The sequence below is a fragment of the Schistocerca gregaria genome, chromosome 2 (assembly GCF_023897955.1).
Source record: "Schistocerca gregaria isolate iqSchGreg1 chromosome 2, iqSchGreg1.2, whole genome shotgun sequence".
NCBI classification, from domain to species: domain Eukaryota; kingdom Metazoa; phylum Arthropoda; class Insecta; order Orthoptera; family Acrididae; genus Schistocerca; species Schistocerca gregaria.
In genome coordinates, this window is record NC_064921.1 from 960,414,595 (window position 1) to 960,438,120 (window position 23,526).

Below are 23,526 nucleotides of genomic sequence, written 5' to 3' on the forward strand. Positions count from 1 at the left end.
TACTGCAACCTACATCCTTCTGAATCTGCTTAGTGTACTGATCTCTCGGTCTCCCTCTACGATTTTTACCCTCCACGCTGCCCTCCAATGCTAAATTTGTGATCCCTTGATGCCTCAAAACATGTCCTACCAACCGATCCCTTCTTCTAGTCAAGTTGTGCCACAAACTTCTCCCCAATCCTATTCAATACCTCCTCATTAGTTACGTGATCTATCCACCTTATCTTCAGTATTCTTCTGTAGCACCACATTTCGAAAGCTTCTATTCTCTTCTTGTCCAAACTAGTTATCGTCCATGTTTCACTTCCATACATGGCTACACTCCAAACAAATACTTTCAGAAACGACTTCCTGATACATAAATCTATATTCGATGTTAACAAATTTCTCTTCTTCAGAAACGCTTTCCTTGCCATTGCCAGTCTACATTTTATATCCTCTCTACTTCGACCATCATCAGTTATTTTACTTCCTAAATAGCAAAACTCCTTTACTACTTTAAGTGTCTCATTTCCTAATCTAATTCCCTCAGCATCACCCGATTTAATTTGACTACATTCCATTATCCTCGTTTTGCTTTTGTTAATGTTCATCTTATATCCTCCTTTCAAGACACTGTCCATTCCGTTCAACTGCTCTTCCAAGTCCTTTGCCGTCTCTGACAGAATTACAATGTCATCGGCGAACCTCAAAGTTTTTACTTCGTCTCCATGAATTTTAATACCTACTCCAAATTTTTCTTTTGTTTCCTTTACTGCTTGCTCAATATACAGATTGAATAACATCGGGGAGAGGCTACAACCCTGTCTCACTCCTTTCCCAACCACTGCTTCCCTTTCATGCCCCTCGACTCTTATTACTGCCATCTGGTTTCTGTACAAATTATAAATAGCCTTTCGCTCCCTGTATTTTACCCCTGCCACCTTTAGAATTTGAAAAAGAGTATTCCAGTCAACATTGTCAAAAGCTTTCTCTAAGTCTACAAATGCTAGAAACGTAGATTTGCCTTTTCTTAATCTTTCTTCTAAGATAACTCGTAAGGTCAGTATTGCCTCACGTGTTCCAACATTTCGACGGAATCCAAACTGATCTTCCCCGAGGTCTGCATCTACCAGTTTTTCCATTCGTCTGTAAAGAATTCGCGTTAGTATTTTGCAGCCGTGGCTTATTAAACTGATAGTTCGGTAATTTTCACATCTGTCAGCACCTGCTTTCTTTGGGATTGGAATTATTATATTCTTCTTGAAGTCTGAGGGTATTTCGCTTGTCTCATACATCTTGCTCACCAGCTCGTAGAGTTTTGTCAGGACTGGTTCTCCCAAGGACGTCAGTAGTTCTAATGGAATGTTGTCTACTCCGGGGGCCTTGTTTCGACTCAGGTCTTTCAGTGCTCTGTCAAACTCTTCACGCAGTATCGTATCTCCCATTTCGTCTTCATCTACATCCTCTTCCATTTCCATAATATTGTCCTCAAGTACATCGCCCTTGTATAAACCTTCTATATACTCCTTCCACCTTTCTGCCTTCCCTTCTTTGCTTAGAACTGGGTTGCCATCTGAGCTCTTGATATTCATACACATGGTTCTCTTCTCTCCAAAGGTCTCTTTAATTTTCCTGTAGGCAGTATCTATCTTACCCCTAGTGAGATAAGCTTCTACATCCTTACATTTGTCCTCTAGCCATCCCTGTTTAGCCATTTTGCACTTCCTGTCGATCTCATTTTTGAGACGTTTGTATTCCTTTTTGCCTGCTTCATTTACTGCATTTTTATATTTTCTCCTTTCATCAATTAAATTCAATATTTCTTCTGTTACCCAAGGATTTCTAGCAGCCCTCGTCTTTGTACCTACTTTATCCTCTGCTGCCTTCACTACTTCATCCCTCAGAGCTACCCATTCTTCTTCTACTGTATTTCTTTCCCCTATTCCTGTCAATTGTTCCCTTATCCTCTCCCTGAAACTCTGTACAACGTCTGGTTCTTTCAGTTTATCCAGGTCCCATCTCCTTAATTTCCCACATTTTTGCAGTTTCTTCAGTTTTAATCTACAGGTCATAACCAATAGATTGTGGTCAGAGTCCACATCTGCCCCTGGAAATGTCTTACAACTTAAAACCTGGTTCCTAAATCTCTGTCTTACCATTATATAATCTATCTGATACCTTTTAGTATCTCCAGGGTTCTTCCACGTATACAACCTTCTTTCATGATTCTTAAACCAAGTGTTAGCTATGATTAAGTTGTGCTCTGTGCAAAATTCTACTAGGCGGCTTCCTCTTTCATTTCTTAGCCCCAATCCATATTCACCTACTATGTTTCCTTCTCTCCCTTTTCCTACACTCGAATTCCAGTCACCCATTACTATTAAATTTTCGTCTCCCTTCACTATCTGAATAATTTCTTTTATTTCATCGTACATTTCTTCAATTTCTTCATCATCTGCAGAGCTAGTTGGCATATAAACTTGTACTACTGTAGTAGGTGTGGGCTTCGTATCTATCTTGGCCACAATAATGCGTTCACTATGCTGTTTGTAGTAGCTTACCCGCATTCCTATTTTCCTACTCATTATTAAACCTACTCCTGCATTACCCCTATTTGATTTTGTGTTTATAACCCTGTAGTCACCTGACCAGAAGTCTTGTTCCTCCTGCCACCGAACTTCACTAATTCCCACTATATCTAACTTTAACCTATCCATTTCCCTTTTTAAATTTTCTAACCTACCTGCCCGATTAAGGGATCTGACATTCCACGCTCCGATCCGTAGAACGCCAGTTTTCTTTCTCCTGATAACGACATCCTCCTGAGTAGTCCCCGCCCGGAGATCCGAATGGGGGACTATTTTACCTCCGGAATATTTTACCCAAGAGGATGCCATCATCATTTAATCATACAGTAAAGCTGCATGTCCTCGGGAAAAATTACGGCTGTAGTTTCCCCTTGCTTTCAGCCGTTCGCAGTACCAGCACAGCAAGGCCGTTTTGGTTAATGTTGCAAGGCCAGATCAGTCAATCTTCCAGACTGTTGCCCCTGTAACTACTGAAAAGGCTGCTGCCCCTCTTCAGGAACCACACGTTTGTCTGGCCTCTCAACAGATACCCCTCCGTTGTGGTTGCACCTACGGTACGGCCATCTGTATCGCTGAGGCACGCAAGCCTCCCCACCAACGGCAAGGTCCATGGTTCATGGGGGGAGGGATGCTGTGATATGCAAGTGATTACCTTTTCAGAGCATTCACACAAGGTTGGCGCCGGTGGCGACACCTACAACGTGCCGACGTGAGGAAAGTTTCCAACCGTTTTCTCATACACAAACAGCAGTTAACCGGCGTTGCCTGGTGAAACGTTGTTGTGATGCCTCGTGTAAAGAGGAGAAATGCGTACCATCACGTTTCCGACTTTGATAAAGGTCGCATTGTAGCCTATTGCTATTGCGGTTTATCGAATCGCAACATTGCTGCTGGCGTTGGTCGAGATCCAATGACTGTTAGTAGAATATGGAATCGGTGGGTTCAGGAGGGTAATACGGAACGCCGTGCTGGATCTCAACGGCCTCGTATCACTAGCAGTGGAGATGACAGGCATCTTATCCGTATGGCTGTAACGGATCGCGCAGCCACGTCCCGATCCCTTAGTCAACAGATGGGGACGTTTGCAAGACAACAACCACCTGCACGAACAGTTCGACGACGTTTGCAGCAGCATAGAGTATCAGCTCGCAGACCATGGCTGCGGTTACCCTTGACGTTGCACCACAGACAGGAGCGCCTGCGATGTTGTACTCAAAGACGAACCTGGGTGCACCAATGGCATAACGTCATTTTTTCAGATGAATCCAGGTTTTGTTTACAGCATCATGATGGTCGCATCCGTGTTTGGTGACATCGCAGTGAACGCATGTTGGAAGCGTGTATTCGTCATCGCCATACGAGGCGCATCACCCGGCGCGATGGTATTGGATGCCATCGGATACACGTCTCGGTCACCTCTTGTTCGCATTGACGGCACTTTGAACAGTGGACGTTACATTTAAGATGTGTTACGACCCGTGGCTCTACCGTTCATTCGTTCGCTGCAAAACCCTACATTTCAGCAGGATAATACACGACCGCATGTCGTAGGTCCTGTACGGGCATTTCTGGATACAAAAAATGTTCGACTGCTGCCCTGTCCAACACATTCTCCAGATCTCTCACCAATTGAAAACGTCTGGTCAATGATGGCCGAGCAACTGGCTCGTCACAATACGCCAGTCAGTACTCTTGATGAACTGTGGAATCGTGTTGAAGCTGCATGGGCAGCTGTACCTGTACACGCCATCCAAGCTCTGTTTGACTCAATGCCCAGGGGTATCAAGACCGTTATTACGGCCAGAAGTGGTTGCTCTGTGTAGTGATATCTCAGGATCTATGCACCCAAATTGCGTGAAAATGTAATCACATGTCAGTTCTAGTATAATATATTTGTCCAATGAATACCCGTTCATCATCTGCGTTTCTTCTTGGTGTAGCAACTTTAATGGCCAGTAGTGTAGCTCTGTTACTCCACGCACTGGCGCCTGACAGTATCCCCGCCCTCTGGTGGTCAGTTGCAGCGGTACTACGTGATGAAGCTGCGCTGCCCGGAGCTGTTCCGCGTGCCGCGGCCCTCGGAGAAGAGGCACATACTCGAGATGCAGGTGCAGAACATGCTGGACGACCGCGACGGCTACGGACGCAGGGTCTACATCTTCAGGGTCGGTGAGTACTCACACGCTCTTGTCACGGCGCGGCGTGGCTTCCTTACACGTCACTTACCTGCTTATTCACCCATAGTTCATTTACAAAATGATATCACACATTTAAACTTGAGTTGAAGAAGAATTTTATAGCTAAGCAATTCATACATACATATTATCTTACCAAACATTATATTACCACTATATGAGAAATAACGGCGTTTCCCAGGTATTTACGACGGTTGCCCAAAAAATAACGCAAAGCATATTTTTTTTTTTTTTCTCAGCCGAAAACAATTCTACGGATGCGAAACGTTACTTATGCATTATTTGAAGTCTCATGAGTGACGCCAAGTTTCCGTCACTTCCGATCGATAGCGTAGCTGCAGCACAGTTTCAGAAACATGGCTCCAAGCACTATGGGACTTGAACATCTGAGGTCATCAGTGCTCTAGACTTAGAACTACTTTAACCTAACTAACCTAAGGACAGCACACACATCCATGCCCGAGGCAGGATTCGAACCTGCGACCGTAGCAGCAGCGCGGTTCCGGACGGAAGCGCCTAGAACCGCTCGACCACCCCGGCCGGCTCACAGTTTCAAAATGGCGTCTGTAGGTAATGTACGTTACAAGCAACGCGCCATCATTGAGTTTCTGACTGCAGAGAAAGAAGCTGTGCGGAATATTCACAAACGCTTGTGCAAAGTCTATGGAGCCTCTGCTGTCGACAGGAATACAATTAGTCGCTGGGCACGGAGGGTGAGGTCATCAGAACGTGCTTCGGCTGAGCTCCACGATTTGCAGCGGTCGGGGAGACCATCCATTACTGTCTCACCTTACATGTTGCACTGAGCTGATGTTGCCATTCGCAAGAACAGACGCATTACGACGCGACAGTTGGCGCTGCATCTGTCAATCAGCAAAGGAAGTGTGGCTGCAATTTTCCGCACTGTTGGATATTCAAAAGTAGGTGCAAGATGGGTCCTGCCGTGTCTAAAAGTGGATCACAAATCGCACAAAAAAAAACCATTGGTCTTGATTTGTTGCAACATTTTGCAGCTGAGGGGGAGGCCTTCTTGGATACCTGGGTTCAACATTTTGAGCCTGAAACAAAACGACAGTCGATGGAATGGCGCCATTCCCACTCCCCACAGAAGAAAAAATTCGAAACAACTTCTTCCGCCGGTAAGGTCATGATCACCGTGTGCGACTGTGAAGGTGTAATTTTCGTTGATGTGATGCCAAGAGGCGGTACCATTAATTCAGAAGCATATGTCAATATATTACAAACAAAAAAAAGGTTGAAATGGCTCTGAGCACTGTGGGACTTAACTTCTGAGGTCATCAGTCCCCTGGAACTTAGAACTACTTAAATGTATTTAACCTAAGGACGTCACACACATCCATGCCCGAGGCAGGATTCGAACCTGCGACCGTAGCGGTCGCGCGGTTCCAGACTGTAGCGCCTAGAACCGCTCGGCCACTCAGGCCGGCCAACATATTAACAAAAGTCAGGATGGCTTCCGAAGACTTCAGCGCCACAGCAACCCAGGAGATGCTTTACTGCAACACAAGAACGCTCGGCCCCACACAAGTCTTGAGGACAGCTGAACACATCACAAAACATGGTTGCACAGTGTTGCCCCAACCACCCTACGGCCTTGACCCAGGCCCATCGGTCTTCCTCTTGTTTGGGCCATTAAAGGATGCCATTCGTGGCAGACATTTTGAGGGAGATGAGGGTTGATTCACACTGTGAAGCACTGACTCCGCCATAAGGACATCGATTCCTACTGACACGGCATACACACCCTTGTCTCCTGCAGAAGAAAGACCTTAGAATGGGGTCTAGATAACATGGGAAAATAGGGTGTGTAGATAAAACACCATTCTTTCATGTGTGCAAATTACATGGAAAAATAGGGTGTGTAAGTCTCATTATGTTTCATAACGAATTGTTGAAGAAAAAATTACTTTCTGGGCAATCATCGTATTTACAGCCGTGTGTCTCGCACGTACCACTCAACGTCTGCACTTGTGTTTAACGTTTATGACGTCTTGTCTCCTGATCTATGTGATGTACAATGATGTAAGTTTGTAGGTATATTCCGCGGCGTGTGTACATACTGCCAGCAAAATGGAGTTTGTAGCAAAGAAGCAATAAATTTATGTGTCATGTGAATGTACGTACAATATGACAGCTTTTCACACATCTCACTGATTATGACGCCTCCTGAACTATATGTCGTACAATGATATAATATTGTACGTACATTCAGCGACATGTGTGGATGCTGCCTGCGAAATTTATTGCAAATAGAGTTAATAGCCAGGAAGTAAGAAATTTAATCGTGCATGATGCGGTGGTTTTTCACCCAGCGCATTGTTTATGACAGCATACCTCCGGAACGATGTGTCGCACAATGATATAATTTTGCACTTACATTCAGTGATATTTGCGCATACTATGTGTAAAATGTGTCGCGAATACAGTTACTAGTGAAGAAATTACAGCGTCATACCTTAGGCGCTACTTTTACTGAACGAACAGCGGAAAACTGATAAGCGATAAACATTTTTCATTTCATCATTTTGTACGGGTTACTAGCGAGAGGACAGTTCATAAAGGTTGAAATTATGTGATAAGTTTATTTCAAATCGCTAAGCGCTCTCGTTCACAAAGACTGGATTAATAAAGCCTGGAATTCACACGTCATGGGCTACGCTTTGTTTTCGCCTCCACCCCCACCCCTTTGTTAGATAGATGGGTTTTAACCCTTCAGCGTTCGTTGCCTGACACTAACAAGGGAACCACTCCAGGGAAAACTGTGAAACTGTTGCATTCATTTGTTGCAGTTTATGTGACAAACTCTAATGTTTTCATCACTTTTTTGGGAGTGATTATCACATCCACAAGAAAACCTAAATCGGGCAAGGTGGAAGAATCTTTTTACCCATTCGCCAAGTGTACAAGTTAGGTGCGTCGACAACATATTCCTGTCATGTGACGCACATGCCGTCACCAGTGTCGTATAGAACATATATCAGATGTGTTTTCCTGTAGAGGAATCGGTTGACCTATGACCTTGCGATCTGATATTTTCGGTTCCCATTGGAGAGGCACGTCCTTTCGTCTACTAATCGCACGGTTTTGCGGTGCGGTCGCAAAACACAGACACTAAACTTATTACAGTGAACAGAAATGACAATCAACGAACGGACAGATCATAACTTTGCGAAAATAAAGCAAACTTTTCACTCGAGGGAAGACTTGAACCAAGGACCTCTCGTTCCGCAGCTGCTCACCCTACCACGGGACCACGGCGCTTCTGAGCTCATATCATCCTTGATGTTGCACATCTTGCACATGCACTACTCAGTTTGTATAATAGCTCCACACAATTTCTTCCTGTTTTCTCGATGGGTCTGTGTTCAGTTTTTCAACGCCTATCCACTGTGCCAACTTATAATTAAATCTAACGGTGGTCCGAAGGGGAGGTTCCCTTGTAAGGTGTAAGTACACAAGGTTTGGTTGACATCGGTCCAGTAGTTTAGGAGGAGTTGTGGAACACACACACACACACACACACACACACACACACACACACACACGCGCGCGCGCGCGCGCGCGCGTTCTATAATATGTATGGACTCATTTGTATTGCATCACTGGTCAGACCATTACACTGCTCTCTCTCTCTCTCTCTCTCTCTCAATCTCCCTCTCTCTCCCGTCCCTGTGTGTCCGTAATGCAATATTGCGTTTAACATCTACATTCTCAGGGACGTTGCTTTGAAGGAGGCGTTAGTGGATAGCTTTTCCTGTTCCAGTAACTTAATAATGTAATACGTTTCATGTTGGGCAGACCTTTTATAGACCTGTGCACGGTGTTCCAGAGCGATGCGACGCAGCACAGGTGAGCATAGAGGACATCTTCCGCACGAACGTGCTGGCTTTGGAGCAGATCGTCCAGGAGCCAGAGACACAGGTGGCCGGCCTCACCGTACTGGTCGACATGAACGGCTTCGGACTGCAGCACGCCAAGTTCCTCTCGCCCTACTACGCACGGCGCACGGTCGAGGTCATACAGGTAAACAAAGTTCAGTGCCCATGTGGCAGTAACCACTTCTCCTAGATAGTTAGTCTCTACTAAGATAAATGATGACGTCCCAGAGTCACGAAGTGCGAAACATACCGGTAATTCATGGTGTCTTCTTTGAGGTGACTGTCACCTCTGAAAATTTCTTCACCCAGGCAGTTACATAATCGACTCGTGGGAGAAACATCTCAGACGTCATAATAATAGATCCGAACTTATCAAATTGGTTAACGCAGAGGAAGCCATCAGTGATCATATGGCTGCAAAACTACCAATGACTACTGGTGTTGTGTTTTTGTTGTGGTCTTCAGTCCTGAGACTGGTTTGATGCAGCTCTCCATGCTACTCTATCCTGTGCAAGCTTCTTCACCTCCCAGTACCTACTGCAACCTGCGTCCTTCTGAATCTGCTTAGTGTATTCATCTCTTGGTCTTCCTCTACGATTTTTACCTTCCACGCTGCCTTCCAATACTAAATTGATGATCCCTTGATGCCTGAGAATGTGCCCCACCAACCGATCCCTTCTCCTAGTCAAGTTGTGCCACAAATTTCTCTTCTTTCCAATTCTATTCAGTAACTCCTCATTAGTTATGTGATCTACCCTCTAAAGTTCAGCATTCTTCTGCAGCACCACATTTCGAAGGCTTCTATTCTCTTCTTGTCTAAACTATTTATCGTCCACGTTTCACTTCCATACATGGCTACACTCCACACACATACTTTCAGAAACGACTTCCTGACACTTAAATCTATACTCGATGTTAACAAGTTTCTCTTCTTCAGAAACGCTTTTCTTGCCATTGCCAGTCTACATTTTATATCCTCTCTACTTCGACCATCATCAGTTATTTTGCTCCCCAAATGGCAAAACTCATTTCCTGCTTTAAGTCTCTCATTTCCTAATCTAATTCCCGCAGTATCACCCGATTTAATTCGACTACATTCAGTTATCCTCTTTTTTCTTCTCTTGGTATTCATCTTATATCCTCCTTTCAAGAGACTGTCCATTCCGTTCAGCTGCTCTTCCAGATCCTTTGCTGTCTCTGACAGAATTACAGTGTCTACAGCGAACCTCAAAGTTTTTATTTCTTCTCCGTACATTTTAATTCCTACTCCGAATTTTTCTTTTGTATCCTTTACTGCTTGCTCAATATACAGATTGAATAACATCGGGGTAGGCTACAACCCTGTCTCACTCCCATCTCAACCACTGCTTCCTTTTCATGTCCTTCGACTCTTATAACTGCCATCTGCTTTCTGTACAAATTGTAAATAGCCTTTCGCTCCCTGTATTTTACACTTGCCACCTTTAGAATTTGTAAGAGAGTATTCCAGTCATCACTGTCAAAAGCTTTCTCTAAGTCTACAAATGCTAGAAACGTAGGTTTGCCTTTCCGTAATCTATCTTCTAAGGTAAGTCGTAGGGTCAGGATTGCCTCGCGTGTTGCAACATTTCTACGGAATCCAAACTGATCTTCCCCGATGTCGGCTTCTACCAGTTTTTCCATCCGTCTGTAAAGAATTCGCGTTAGTATTTTGCAGCTGTGGCTTATTAAACTGACAGTTCGGTAATTTTCACAACTGTTAACACCTGCTTTCTTTGGCATTGGAATTATTATATTCTTCTTGAAGTCTGAGTGTATTTCGCCTGTCTCTTGCATCTTGCTCGCTAGATGGTAGAGTCTTGTTAGGCCTGGCTCTCCCAAGGCTAGATGGTAGAGTCTTGTTCGGCCTGGCTCTCCCAAGGCTGTCAGTACTTCTACTGGTTTTACATGGAATATTAAGAAATATAGCAAAATAGTTATACTTAGCAAGAGAACAAAACAAACAAACAAACACCATCCTAACACGCCTCGAAGGCCCAGCGGTATCCGCCGGCCGAGTCATCCTCGGAACTTAGGCGTCACGGATGTGGATACGGAAGGGTATGTGGTCAACACACCGCTCTCCCGGCCGTTGTCAGTTTTATCGACCGCTGCCGCTACTTGTCAGTTAAGCAGCTCTTTGACTGGCCTGACAAAAGCTGAGTGCACCACGCTTGCCAACAGCACTGTGCAGGCCCGGTCCCTGATCCTTTCAAGTGCTCGTCAAGCCCAACAGCCCTTAAGGTGAGGTTTACTATTTTCTGGTTCAAAAAATCGATTTTTTAAAAATTGCATTTTTTTGTCTCCATAAAAGTGTTTAGAATCCATCCCTGAAACGGTTTTTCCGAATACGGAACGGAAATGTTTGTTATTCGCGGTTAAACAAAAAAATTCACCTGCCTGAAATCGGCTATTTTCACGCACCAGTTCTTTTCTTTCGGAGGACGAGCTATTGTACCGGTGCTTGGCAGGAAACACACAAAATTCAAATGAAAGTTTGAGCGCGTGTTTTTGGAAGTTAGCCCCCCAAGCATTTGTATTCTGGTGCCAAGACTGTGGAGATTGCGACTTTCCTGGCAGTGAGCAGCTTCAACGAAGGGTACTCAGCAATTCTGAAGACCATGACAACGATGGACGTTACCCTGGGGCTCTATTCGATGCAGTTCGCCAAGCATTCGGACGCTCACCGGATTCAAGCGGCCGAAAACGGCTTGTCACCGGCCGTACGAGCGGCTGTGGAGCAGCGCAGGATGGCCCAGATCGAGCAGAACGCCCTCTATGAGGAAGAGGAAGGACTAGTTGCATAATATTGCATTTGTATGTAGTCAAAGCATCAAACGCCTTTTTCTCGAAATGACTTTTTTCGCACGGTATGGTAACTTCGAATCTACTGAACCGATTGGCATGATTCTTTGTTTCCGACGGAGCTAACTAAAATGCCTAGGAGTTGTACCACTTTTATTCTGATCCGTCAACTATAAATATTTTTACTTGGCCGACGAAGTCGAAAAATCGATGAAAGAAACCCTTTTTTTTTCAAGTGGCCGCCATTTTGTTTCCTATGGTCCAAATAACTTAAGCGAGTTACAACTCCTAAAGAATCTTATATACTTCGCTAACGTCACCTCATTTTTGATTTCAGACGAGCCGGCTCACCTGTGACATATCACGCATGGAGGTCTACATCGAAATTTTGTTTCGTTCCGACGGCCCTTCCGAATTGCTCTTGGACATTTCCGGCCGAACAAATTCCAGTTTGTAGAGGATAAACCATAAACATTTTGACAAAAATTTGACATTTATATTTATAACACATCCCGAGAAAAAAATTCTCAAAGAAAATGCTTTTTTCGAGCCAAAGATAGAAAGCCTCCCCTTGACCCTTTCAAGTGTTAGCCAAGCCCAACAGCCCTAACTTCGGTGACCTGACAGGCACCTGGTGTTACCACTGCGGCAAGGACATTGGCTTCTTAACTAGAGAAACAGGAAACAACCTGAAGAGAAGATGAGTAGTCAGCTTAAAAGCTTCAGTACTGGAGGCGAAGATGTGGAGAAAAAAATGGAAAAAATTGAAATTATTGTACCATATGCCTTAGATCAGTATATGCCACGCAACACTGTGAGAGGTGGGAAAGACGCACTGTAGTCCAACGGGCAATAGCCAAGTTACTAAGTTGCTACAAAAGCAAAGAGACCAGATTGGAACAAATTTAAAGCGTAATTGACGTACAGAAAGTCAATGAAGCCAAAACTAGAATGCGAGAATCATTGAGTGAATTAGGAAGTAACACTTTGGCAACCAATCTGAAAAGATATCTTAATAATATTTCGTATTATGTAAAGTTACTAAGCAGATCGAAATCATTTATTGAGTCGCTCAGAGATCGTACTGGCGTTGAAACGGAAGTTGGCAGAGAGAATGCCAACATGCTGAATTGGATCTTCCGAGATCGTTTCACTCGCAAGACTGTAATACGGTTTCTCCATTTAATAAGCTGTTGTATGCCAAGATAAGCGATCGTGGAATAGAAAATCTACTAAAAACACTCAATACTAGAAGGACAGCAGGACTGAATGAGACACGTACAGCCGGAGATTATGTGACAGAACTTGCTCCCCCTCTAGCAGCAGTTTATTGCAGTTTGTTGCAGCACTGAAGGACGCCAAGGAACTGGAAATATGCGCACGTCATCCTCGTTTTCAAGTGGGGTCTTCAGACAACTGTACATAATTATTACAGGCCTATATCGCTGATGTCAAACTGTAACAGAATTATGGAAAATGTTTTGTACTCATGCAGTATGACGTATCTGAAGAATGAAAATCTCTTCTATAATACTTATGTGAATTCTGTAAGCAGAGGTCTTGAGGAAAATAGCTCACTCTGTTGGTCCATGAAATCCAGACGCGCCCAGGTTGATGCTGTGTTCCTTGATTTCCTGAAGAGATTCGATTTCAGATCAGAACTGTCGTGTAGTGAGTAAAATAATAGCTTATCGAGTATTGGACAATGTACGTGACTGGATTCAAGACTTCCTAACAGATAGAACACAACACAAGAGGGCAAAATGGACAAAAGTAAATGTAATTTCTGGCGTAGCCCAAGGGAGTGTTAGTTATGGGGCCATTAGTGTTTTCAATACAGTATTCATAAATGACCTAACATATAATGTGGAAGCTCCGTGAGATAGTTCGTAGATGGTGCTGTTGTCTATAGGAACTGGAAGGTTACAACGCCAGATGACTGTAGCTAAATGCAAGAAGACCTGCATAATATCAATAATTGTGTATACCTCAGAATAACTATCCAGAGTTACCTAAAGTGGAATCATTAGGCTGCATCACAATGAATGTAGGAAAAGCAGATGCCAGGCTGAGATTCATTGGAAGAGTATTAAGGAAATACAGTTTTTACATGAAAATAGGTAATTTACAAAACACTTGAATGACTGATTCTTCACTCTTACCCATCAGTGTAGAGCCCTTACCAAGTTCGAATAATAGCAGAAATAGAGAAGATCCAATGTAGAAGGGCACATTTTGTCACATAATTATTTAGTTAGTGTGAGAATAGTGCGGAAATAACAAACAGTTTCCTGTGACAGAGATTATAGGAGAAACACTGGAGAGGTTTAACCCCCTAGCACAAATTGTTAAAATTCTGATAGTGTACACTTGAAGAAGAGTTGGTCAACATATTTACTTCCTTGTCACATATGCCTTACAGAATGGCTACAATGAGAAAATCAGAGAAATTAGGATTCATTAAAAAGTTTATAAACACTCATTCTAGCCACACATCATTTGTGAATGGGACAGGGAAGAGGGAATTGATAGTTGTGCCATCTTAAATTGTTTGTGCGTGCTTACCTTACCTTCACCATTTACAAGAGCCTAAATAGGCCTACTATTTTTGTGGTCAGCCAGAAAGCGATGGCGAAAATACGGACCATAATTTCCAGTCTGTAAATCCACATTACTCCTAGCGCTCACTGAAAGAAAATGTTCCTACTTGCTGTTTACTCAGTGGAATCAGGAACTATGACTATAAATAAAAATTTTGAGTTTCAGTTGAATGATATATTCTGTGAAAGTTCACACACACAAAATATAATAATATCACTAATAATAATAATAATAATAATAATAATAATAATAATAATAATAATATCCCTACTGGAAAAAGCACTATTAACAGTTCAGAGGCAACCTCTACAGGGAGTTCCAAGTAAAATGGTCTATCGCCTTGACTTCTAATCATCAAAAGTTGATTGTTCACCTTCAAACTGGGAAATAATTTCACCACGTGCCACACGCTTTTGTCAACATTACAGGCAGACACAGACAATTACTTCCATGAAATCTAGTGATCAGGATGATGTACAGTCCTCGTGAGTTCACTTGCTGTTTTTACCAAAAATTCATTCCAGTTTGCCCAGCTCGGATGTCATCCAATGCGCAACGCGTGCAACAATTTGCTGACATGACCAGTTTGATATGTTAGTGTGATGTCTCCCTCCACCACTGCCTCTTTGACCAAATGTATATATGGGTGCAGCAGAATGCCAAATGAAACATGAAGCAGTATTTAAATGACCTCTTCTGTGGACATATATTAAATAATAGCTCTGTTGTTTAACAATTTAAAATTTTCTTAATTTTTATATAAATGTAGTTAAGTTTGCTTCGGTTACTGAAAAAGTTTTAGCTCAATTGTATTTAAACTTTACTGGCTACAATTTTTAGAATTGAATGGGCAGCTGAAAATTACCTTTGAACTGCCTGTTTAAGAGTCGTTGTAATCATTGTTATTTACAATACTGTCTTGAAACATGATACAACTCTAACACTGTATGAATGTAATTGTTTGATGTAATTAGAACTTCCTATTAAGAAATACCAATGATACTAAATCGTCCAAGAATAAAGGTGTTTTCATTCCAAATTTGGGTTTTAGTAAATAACTTGAAAACTAATAGAGGTAGCTTATTGGTGTCACACATTTAATATCTTTACATTAAATGTTGTTACATATGAATTTTCAACTTTCTGGGTCTAATATTTAGCAGCTTCATTTTCTTGCAAAAACACCATTTGTAATCAAAATATTGCTCTGATGAAGTTGAGACATGTAACTTTAAATTGTGATTTACATTTGCATATTCTGGCTAGTTCTTAGATTTATGGTTTTATTATTCAATGCCACTTTTTTTAAAAAAAGAAAAAAAAAGATCATATATTTTGCCTAACATATTCATTTGATCATGCTGAGACATTACCATGTTGACATTGAAATACTTCAGCATACACTGACAAAGCTTGGAAAAGTGATTTTAATTTTTAATTTCACTCTTAAATTATGGTACAGTCCTTTGTATGATAAGCACAGGCACATCATGACAATGGGCTTTGGTCGTGGTTAACTGGGTTGAGACGTGGTACACTCACTCCCCTTTGTACCTCTTACAATGATACAGCCCTTGTTTAGCTTCACTGTGTGACATGCATTGGTACCAGGTTGCCCCCACACTCTTCTGTGATGGTCATCAGGTATCATACTGATCCTACACCAATCAGTCAAGAGACCATGATGCCACTTATTTAGGTACCATTCTAGGTATATCCTTGCTCACCTTCTTCTACACCACTTTGATGTGTGGATTGTACTGTTGTTCATAGTGGATGCCTAGAAGCCAAAATGATCATGTGGATGTGGCTGTATACTGTCTGTATTGATGAAGCCTTTCCTCCTGGCTTCCAAATGGTAGCAAGTGGTTCTGTTGCATTTTCCCCGCAGTATCATTGACCCATAATTTGTAGGCAGTAGTTGTCAGCTGGTGCGGTAGACCACAGCTGGCCGGTGTGGCCGAGCAGTTCTAGGTGCTACAGTCTGGAACTGCGCGACCGCTACGGTTGCAGGTTCGAATCCTGTCTCGGTCATGGATGTGTGTGATGTCCTTAGGTTAGTTAGGTTTAAGTAGTGCTAAGTTCTAGGGGACTGATGACCTCATAAGTTAAGTTCCATAGTGCTCAGAGCCTGTTGACCACACGTGTCCACTGCAATGCAGATTTTCATTGTTTGATTGCTGCCGCTGTGGTGTATACCAGTTTGTTTGCCAGTTTCACATGCTGACAATCCTTCTTGCCATAAAATGACAACATCTGTTATAAGCTTTAAATGGCCCTTCGCAGCATTTTCACAGGCTGAAAAGTGTACACAAGCAACACTGTTTTGTTCCTAACTGGAGAAACAGCTCCCTCTACTGAACTGCACTGAGAATGTAGGTTTATTTTTACCACAATTGCACAGTAGGCTGTACTGATTTCTTATGGTCAAAGGGTACTGAGAAAGAGGTTACTAGTCAAAAAAATACAGACTATACAATTCGTGAAGGAGAACAAAGCTCTCCTTGAATGATTTATATTTTGTCTACTCAGAGTTTCTCCTATGATGAAGCAAGGATCAATAAAGTGTTGTGCAAAAGCAAACAGTAATATAACATGTACGGCTAATAAATGACACATTGAAGAGGCTTGCATATGTAACTTGTAGATCTTGCATGCATTAAAGTGTGATTACATTTACTTTACGTAAATAAAGATGTGAACTATTAGCTTCCTAACACTGTAAATATCCTTGCAATTACTCTGAGAACATTCTTGTGCATTATTCCAACACTGTAAGTTTTGAGCTCCGTTATTGGTGAAGTGTGCTTCTTCCAGGAAATGCATCCTTCTAGAGACTGAAGTCCTAGCTGCAGAAATTTAATACTATTGGTTTATGGTTTAGTATCTTCTAAGAGTTTAAAAACAAATTAAACTATATCTCATAACTAACTCCATAATATCTGAATATCTGGACTCTGGAAAAACAGAGCCATACTGTGAGCACATAATATGATGCACATCTTCCAGATGGAATCATGATCATTGCCATCTTTAACTATATAATATTTTATAGCCTACTTTTCCTTTAATGTTATCTTTTGGTATGTTTATAAACAGGAAAAAAATACTACTCAAAAAAAAGTTTTGCGTTGTATGCATATCTGCAAACATGTGTGAGTTTAGGTCCAAATTTGGGTGCTGTAGCTATCACAAAATTAAAATCACTAGCACTGTTAGTATTGGTGCACATCACAGTTTTTGTGTGTGTGCGAAGGTAGGAACCACCTCCATCTGTTGAAACATATACCCAGAAAATGTATAACTAATATTATTGTGAATGTTATTTATGTTTCTTTTCTTTTTCTTCAGGAAACATTTCCACTACGTTTCAAAGGATTCCATGTCATAAACCAGCCATTCTACTTTGATGCTGTATTTGCAGTTCTGAAACCTTTCCTCAAAGACAAGATACGGAGAAGGGTAACGAAACACCTCACATAATAATTTAGTAGTAGTATGTATAAGATATATAAGAGGAGGCAGATAGACATATTAGAAAAACAAACGCTAGGAAATGCTTAGCTCAGTCAATAAGTCAGGGCCAGCACCCACTCTCAGTGAACAGTGTTGGAAGGCAACCATGGCTCTGTGCACACTCATGTATGTGTGTGTGTGTGTGTGTGTGTGTGTGTGTGTGTGTGTGTGTGTGTACATGTTAGATATTCTGATATGTTAGTGCAGAAATGATTTTTGCTGGAAAAAATTGCTTCCAGTCTTGGCCACCAGGTGCAAATCTGTAGCTGTGAGTGCAAGGAGGACATATAGAAATATTTCCCTATTTAATGGATAAGGAGCAGGATGTGGGCAGAGAAGGTCAAACAAGCAAGAAAAGCAAATTGTTGATCTAATTATTAAGTGATGCTTATACAGTGTCCTCAATATTAGCACTGAAAACATTGACACAATGCTCTACAGTGCCATATTTGCACATAGCTAAATTTTTTCCAGCATAAGTAATTTTTGCCCACACTGGCCTCTGTCAGTAGCTGCACTTTAATTATAATATGACCACACTCCTGTACACATTGACATCCCTGTATCACAGTAGCATGCCTCTAGAGTAGAAAATAAAAGGGGAGAGGGGATGGCACAGCCTATTGATAAAGTGGAGTGTTCAATGGTAAGTGTAAAAGTCTGAAGATGAAGAACAAAGTGAATAACACAAATTTTTAAGAGCAGTTCAAACCCTGCATATCAAAATCAAGGTGATAGTGGAAAATGTGAAAATCAGTAATGGATCAGTTTTCAACACCTTTGACACCCTTTTGAACATGACAAAATTACCCTAATGGGTTCTGTGAATGCTCATTCCCCTTTAGAAATCCAACTGGACAAAGGTGAGAGGAGAAATGTGGAGCTGTGTCAGACCTACCAGATGATTCTTTAGCAACTTAATCACTATGATCCTCAAACAATAGAGTGAAGCAAGCAGTGGGAACAAGTATATTCACCATCACTGAGAAAGATGAACACCATCACGCATGGTGATGCCGAGTGTGTTTAGGGACTGCGAGGGTCTGGTGCTACCAGGTTGAGCTATTAAGGGGTCGAACAGTCACATGAGCATAAAGCTGAAATCTCCTGATATGGACACATGACACTGTGCAGACAAAGCATCGTGTGAAGCTATCTAAGGGATTGTTTTTGCTCTATGGCAATGCCTCAGCTAATTCTGCAAAGAATACAGTAGCACTTGTTGTTTCTTTGGACTAACAAATTTTGCTCACCTCCCATTGTCTACCAACATAGCAATGAATCACTTCTTCCCCTTTCTTTAGATGAAAGACTAATTGCATGGCAAGCATTTCCAAAATGACAAGGTGATGTTCGATGTAAAACATTACATGAACAGCCAAAATCCAGACTTTATAATGCACCCGATGATGGGGCATCCATCCCACTCCCTGTCTCTAGCCTACTTTGTGGGATGCAGGCAGATGCCAACCAGCCCCCCCCCCCCCCTCTTCAACCCTCCCCCCCCCCTCCTCCACTCTCCAGGACATCCATGCTATCATACACCAGATGGTTTTTCTGTGCTTTTGAGTAGAGGAGACATATTATCAGATCAGTGCTCAGAGGGGACAATTGGATGCCTTCACAGGATGAGAGACATCAATATGGAATTTGATATGCAGTTCGCCATTTTCTGTGAAAGACTTTTATCATTAGCATGTGCTCTCTTGCCAAAAGAAAGTGTGGAGAAGATTACACTGAAGTGGAAGAAGATTATAGTAGAGAAGGAGGAAGAGGTAACAAATGGACACAACATGAGATATCTATTCCTAACTGGTAATCTGGAGCTTGCTCAGTGAAAAAGTTCTAGCCATGAAAGGACTGTGCGCAGTCATCCAGCTGTGGGGACTGTCAGTGGTACAGAAGATTTAACAAGGATGATGAGCAACAATTTGATAGACTGGAAGAAGAATATAAGCTAGCCAGTTGGCTGTATGGCCACACCCAGGGATAGAGCTGTAGGACTTGAAAATATCTACCTTGAGGAACTCGTTGGCAGGATGGGAATGATGACACTTGTTGGTGAGAAGTGAAAGAAGACTCATGTGATTGAGATGGCACTGCTAACCACATATGCGGCACCTGGAGATATGGCCAGTCCTCTGTAGCGTGCCTGCCCTCATTCCTTTGCACTTCTATGAGACACTTCCAACCACCTGCAGTGCTGAAAGCAGCTCGATCACTAACCAATAAAATGCACTACACATCTCATCCATGTCCATCTGCCAAGTCTGTCTTATAGCAACAATGATTTAAATTCTCTGGTGATAACCCTGAGATTCCTTAATTGATAATGGGCTAATGATTGTTCCCTTTTTTTGTGGGTAAAATTAATTTGTAAGTTGTATGTGAATAACCTTGGTAGAAGGCACACTGTTCCAAAAAATAAATGTTTGTGACCAGTCTCTTTACATTCTTGCAATGGGTGCTCCTAATTCTTTCATATGATTTCCAAATATTGCACTCAAGTACAGTTTAAGATATTGTTATTCCTTTGACTTAATATGCAAATACTGCACTCAAGTTCAGTAATTAATAATGAACAGAAAATCAAATAAAGAGATGTAGATGAAAATAAATAAAATAATGCATAGAAATTCAGTTATGTAGAACTGATTTTAACATTAGTTGGTAGGCACAAGTAACAGTCTGTTCACTGTGTTTTGCATATAAATATGTACTGTTTGTAAACATCCTTTGCTATCTTTTTTATGCAGAAATCATTTACAAACCTTATACATCCATCACTTTCATTAATGCAAGTGTACAAAAGTGATACTATGAACTACAAATTATCATCAACTATAATGCTGCCTCAGTCCTACTGGAAGTTAAGTTCCCTTTCATAAGTATACCCTTAATCCATGACATACATATTTCTTGCTTTGAAGATTACAACTGATCTTGTACCTTCTATTTACATATACAAAACTTTTGAACAATATATGTCTCAAACTCCAAATTGAATAACTTTGAAGATTCTCCATGGATCAGCTAGTTTTTTGGGTCATTTCTTTCTCTATAAACTTATATAAGCTTACATCTTTGAATTTCTTCTGTTACAGTATGTGAAATGATTTATTTGTCTGTTACATAATTAAATTTCTATTCACCAAACCTTTGATATTCTTCTCAGGATTGGTATATTCTTTCAGGTCCTGACCTCTTCTATCACACATATGGATCTACACAGCTCTCTCCTCTCAACTTTTCCTTGATGCATCTTCCAGTGCTCTATAACCCAATTCCAATTTTATTAATGTATTCTTCTGCCATGCATAATCCTCAATGCCTGCCAGTGTCTTAACAATTACCCTAAAAAAACTGTAACTTTTTTCTCATAAAACTTCTCTTCAAGAACTCACTTTGATACACCACATACTTTCATTAAATATCCACAATGATGCTTCTCTTCCAAAGCTTTGTTACCCCAACATCTTTTACTTCCTCACCTTGAGCACTTCATTTACAAAACAACACCTTACAAATATAAGCTGCACCCATGACTGGGATATGTTATTATTGCAAAATCTCATACTGTATTTTTGTTTCTCATTTCTGAACTTTATTGAATGTATTCTAATGCCCCCTGCAACTCTACCACATTTCTCCTAAATTATCTCAGCCATTACTTATCTAATACCCACACTACCCATCATAATATATAATTCAAAATAATTATCATAAACATAGCTCAACTCATTTACATTTACTACCAACCTGTCTGAATAAATGTCTCTTCTTAAAGTTATTCCTATCTCCCTACTTAAACTGTTCCTCAATTTGAAATCCAGGCATTAATTTTACACGTTATTAAGTTTCCTCCTCCATTTTTCCACACTTTTCAAAACTTTCAGTCAACTCTCGACTAATACAAACTCTCTGATGTAACACCCATATCCAATTCTGTTTTCCCTTTCATCATTAAAAAACTTCATTATCCAGTGGTCCAGCGTACAGAGAGCTCATTGCCTGAATGACACTCTCTTTTTCTGATTTTATACTTGGCAGCATACCTCTCCTTCTCCTATACAAACATTGAATGCCCTCTGACATGAAACATTAAATTTACACTGTTTTTCTGCAACGAGTCTGTCTCCACCAATTGTGCCTTTTTTGTGCTCTCACGTTTCTCAATTTCTCTGAGTCACTTACTGATCTAAAATTTATGTGCAATGAATTCTCTGACACTGTGTCAAATAATGCATTCTGTAATTTGTCAAAATATGTGACATTGTACTGTCATGCTCTCCCAGACCAGGCATCTCACTACTGTCAACTGCTCGTGAGCCAGGATTGATGCATACTCTAGCAGGACTGCTGCTGTCTCCATCTACAACTTCACATTGCAGCAAATCTGCTTCTTATGATAACAAATATGTCTTCTGATATATCACAATATAAACATGATCTGAGGCCTTGTCACTCTCCATGGTTCCTTTGCAGTTGTTGCACATTATTTGCTCTTTTGCTTCAGGCCCCATTAAGCCACTTGCTCTCTGGTTGCAGCTCATCATTTGCATCGCATGTTGCAAGAGCTCAGTACAGGGCACATCAGCAGTTGCATCTTTCATCACAGCATTTTCATCCATAAGTTTGTGATTAGATTCTTCCCAGAACTGTCTGAGATCATTTGGCAGAGCTTTTCACATCTTTGAAAATTTTGTATTCATATGCTCTACAGGCTTTGCCTCTCTATGACCTGCATCATTCTTCACTATTGCATACAATTGCATTAACACTTTGGTCCATAATGGATTTTTTGATTGACTTGTTTCCTCACTATTTACCCCTCTAGTCTAACTATGCTCTGTCTCAGTCCAACAGATTTCTTTACGCACTCCCCATTGTACAATTAGTTTCAACTTTTGCCTCCTCTGAATATCTGCTTTTACTAATGACTTCAAAATATCAGCTAAATTCGCTCATTAACTCCACTACTCTGTAGAACTAAACAACTTATCTATCCTAATTTCCTCCTAAATAAGACATCAACAAGATCAACACAACACAGATAAGAAATGCCAAGATGACACAAAATATGAAACTCAGTAACTTACAACTAAAACAGTAGTTGAAATGATAACCACGTTCAGACCAAATACAACATATAACCATCCAATTTATTAGTAAGTGAACTGCTACCTAGATGCCATCAGTGTAACATATATGGTCATTTAAAAACAAAATCATGAGCAATGGGCAGTTAATGACAAAATGTGTCCCACACTGGTCAAAATTGTGCAATATATTATTAAGTTGCACTCGAGTGTGTCATTTGTGTATTGAATCTAGGGAATCACAGTATCATAAATGGCACTTGAGTGTAGCATTTGTAAATTATATGAAAGAATTTGGAGTGCAAGCTGCAAGAACATAAAGAGATTGGTTACAAACATTTATTTTTGTGAACGAAGTGCCTCTGGAGTATAGTTGTTCAAATACTATATACGAGGGCTATCCACAAAGTACATTACGTTTTAGGATTAAAAATATATGAAGTATTGGAATTTTTTAAAATATATACAGATGAAAGCCACACTTAAATACTACTTTTCTACATAGTTGCCATTTAAATTAAGGCACTTATTGCAGCGATGGAAGAGCTTGGAAATTCCTTTGTTGTAAAATTTGGCTGCCTGCACCTTCAACCATGTGGTCACCTCTTTTGGGACAGAAATGGTGTGATTTTTGTGGATTTCCTGGAAAGAGGCACTACAATAAACTCTCAAAGGTATTGCCAAACTCTGCAAACCTCAGAAGAGCAATTCAAAACAAGCGCAGGGAAAAGTTGGGCTCAAAGATCTTGCTGATTCACGACAATGCCCAGGCCCACACAGCAAATGCCACTTGTGAAGTTCTCGAATCTTTTAAGTGGGAGTT

General features: G+C 41.2%; 1 protein-coding gene across 1 annotated transcript in view; it reads left to right on the top strand.

The window, feature by feature from the left end:
* LOC126336069 (clavesin-2-like) overlaps window positions 1-23,526 on the top strand; it is a 221,355-nt gene that overhangs the window by 181,853 nt on the left and 15,976 nt on the right. The window contains exons 5-7 of the mRNA XM_049999550.1: window positions 4,589-4,739; window positions 8,616-8,809; window positions 17,440-17,550. Of these exons, the coding sequence (XP_049855507.1) occupies window positions 4,589-4,739; window positions 8,616-8,809; window positions 17,440-17,550 (456 nt within the window). The remainder of the gene's footprint in view (window positions 1-4,588; window positions 4,740-8,615; window positions 8,810-17,439; window positions 17,551-23,526) is intronic.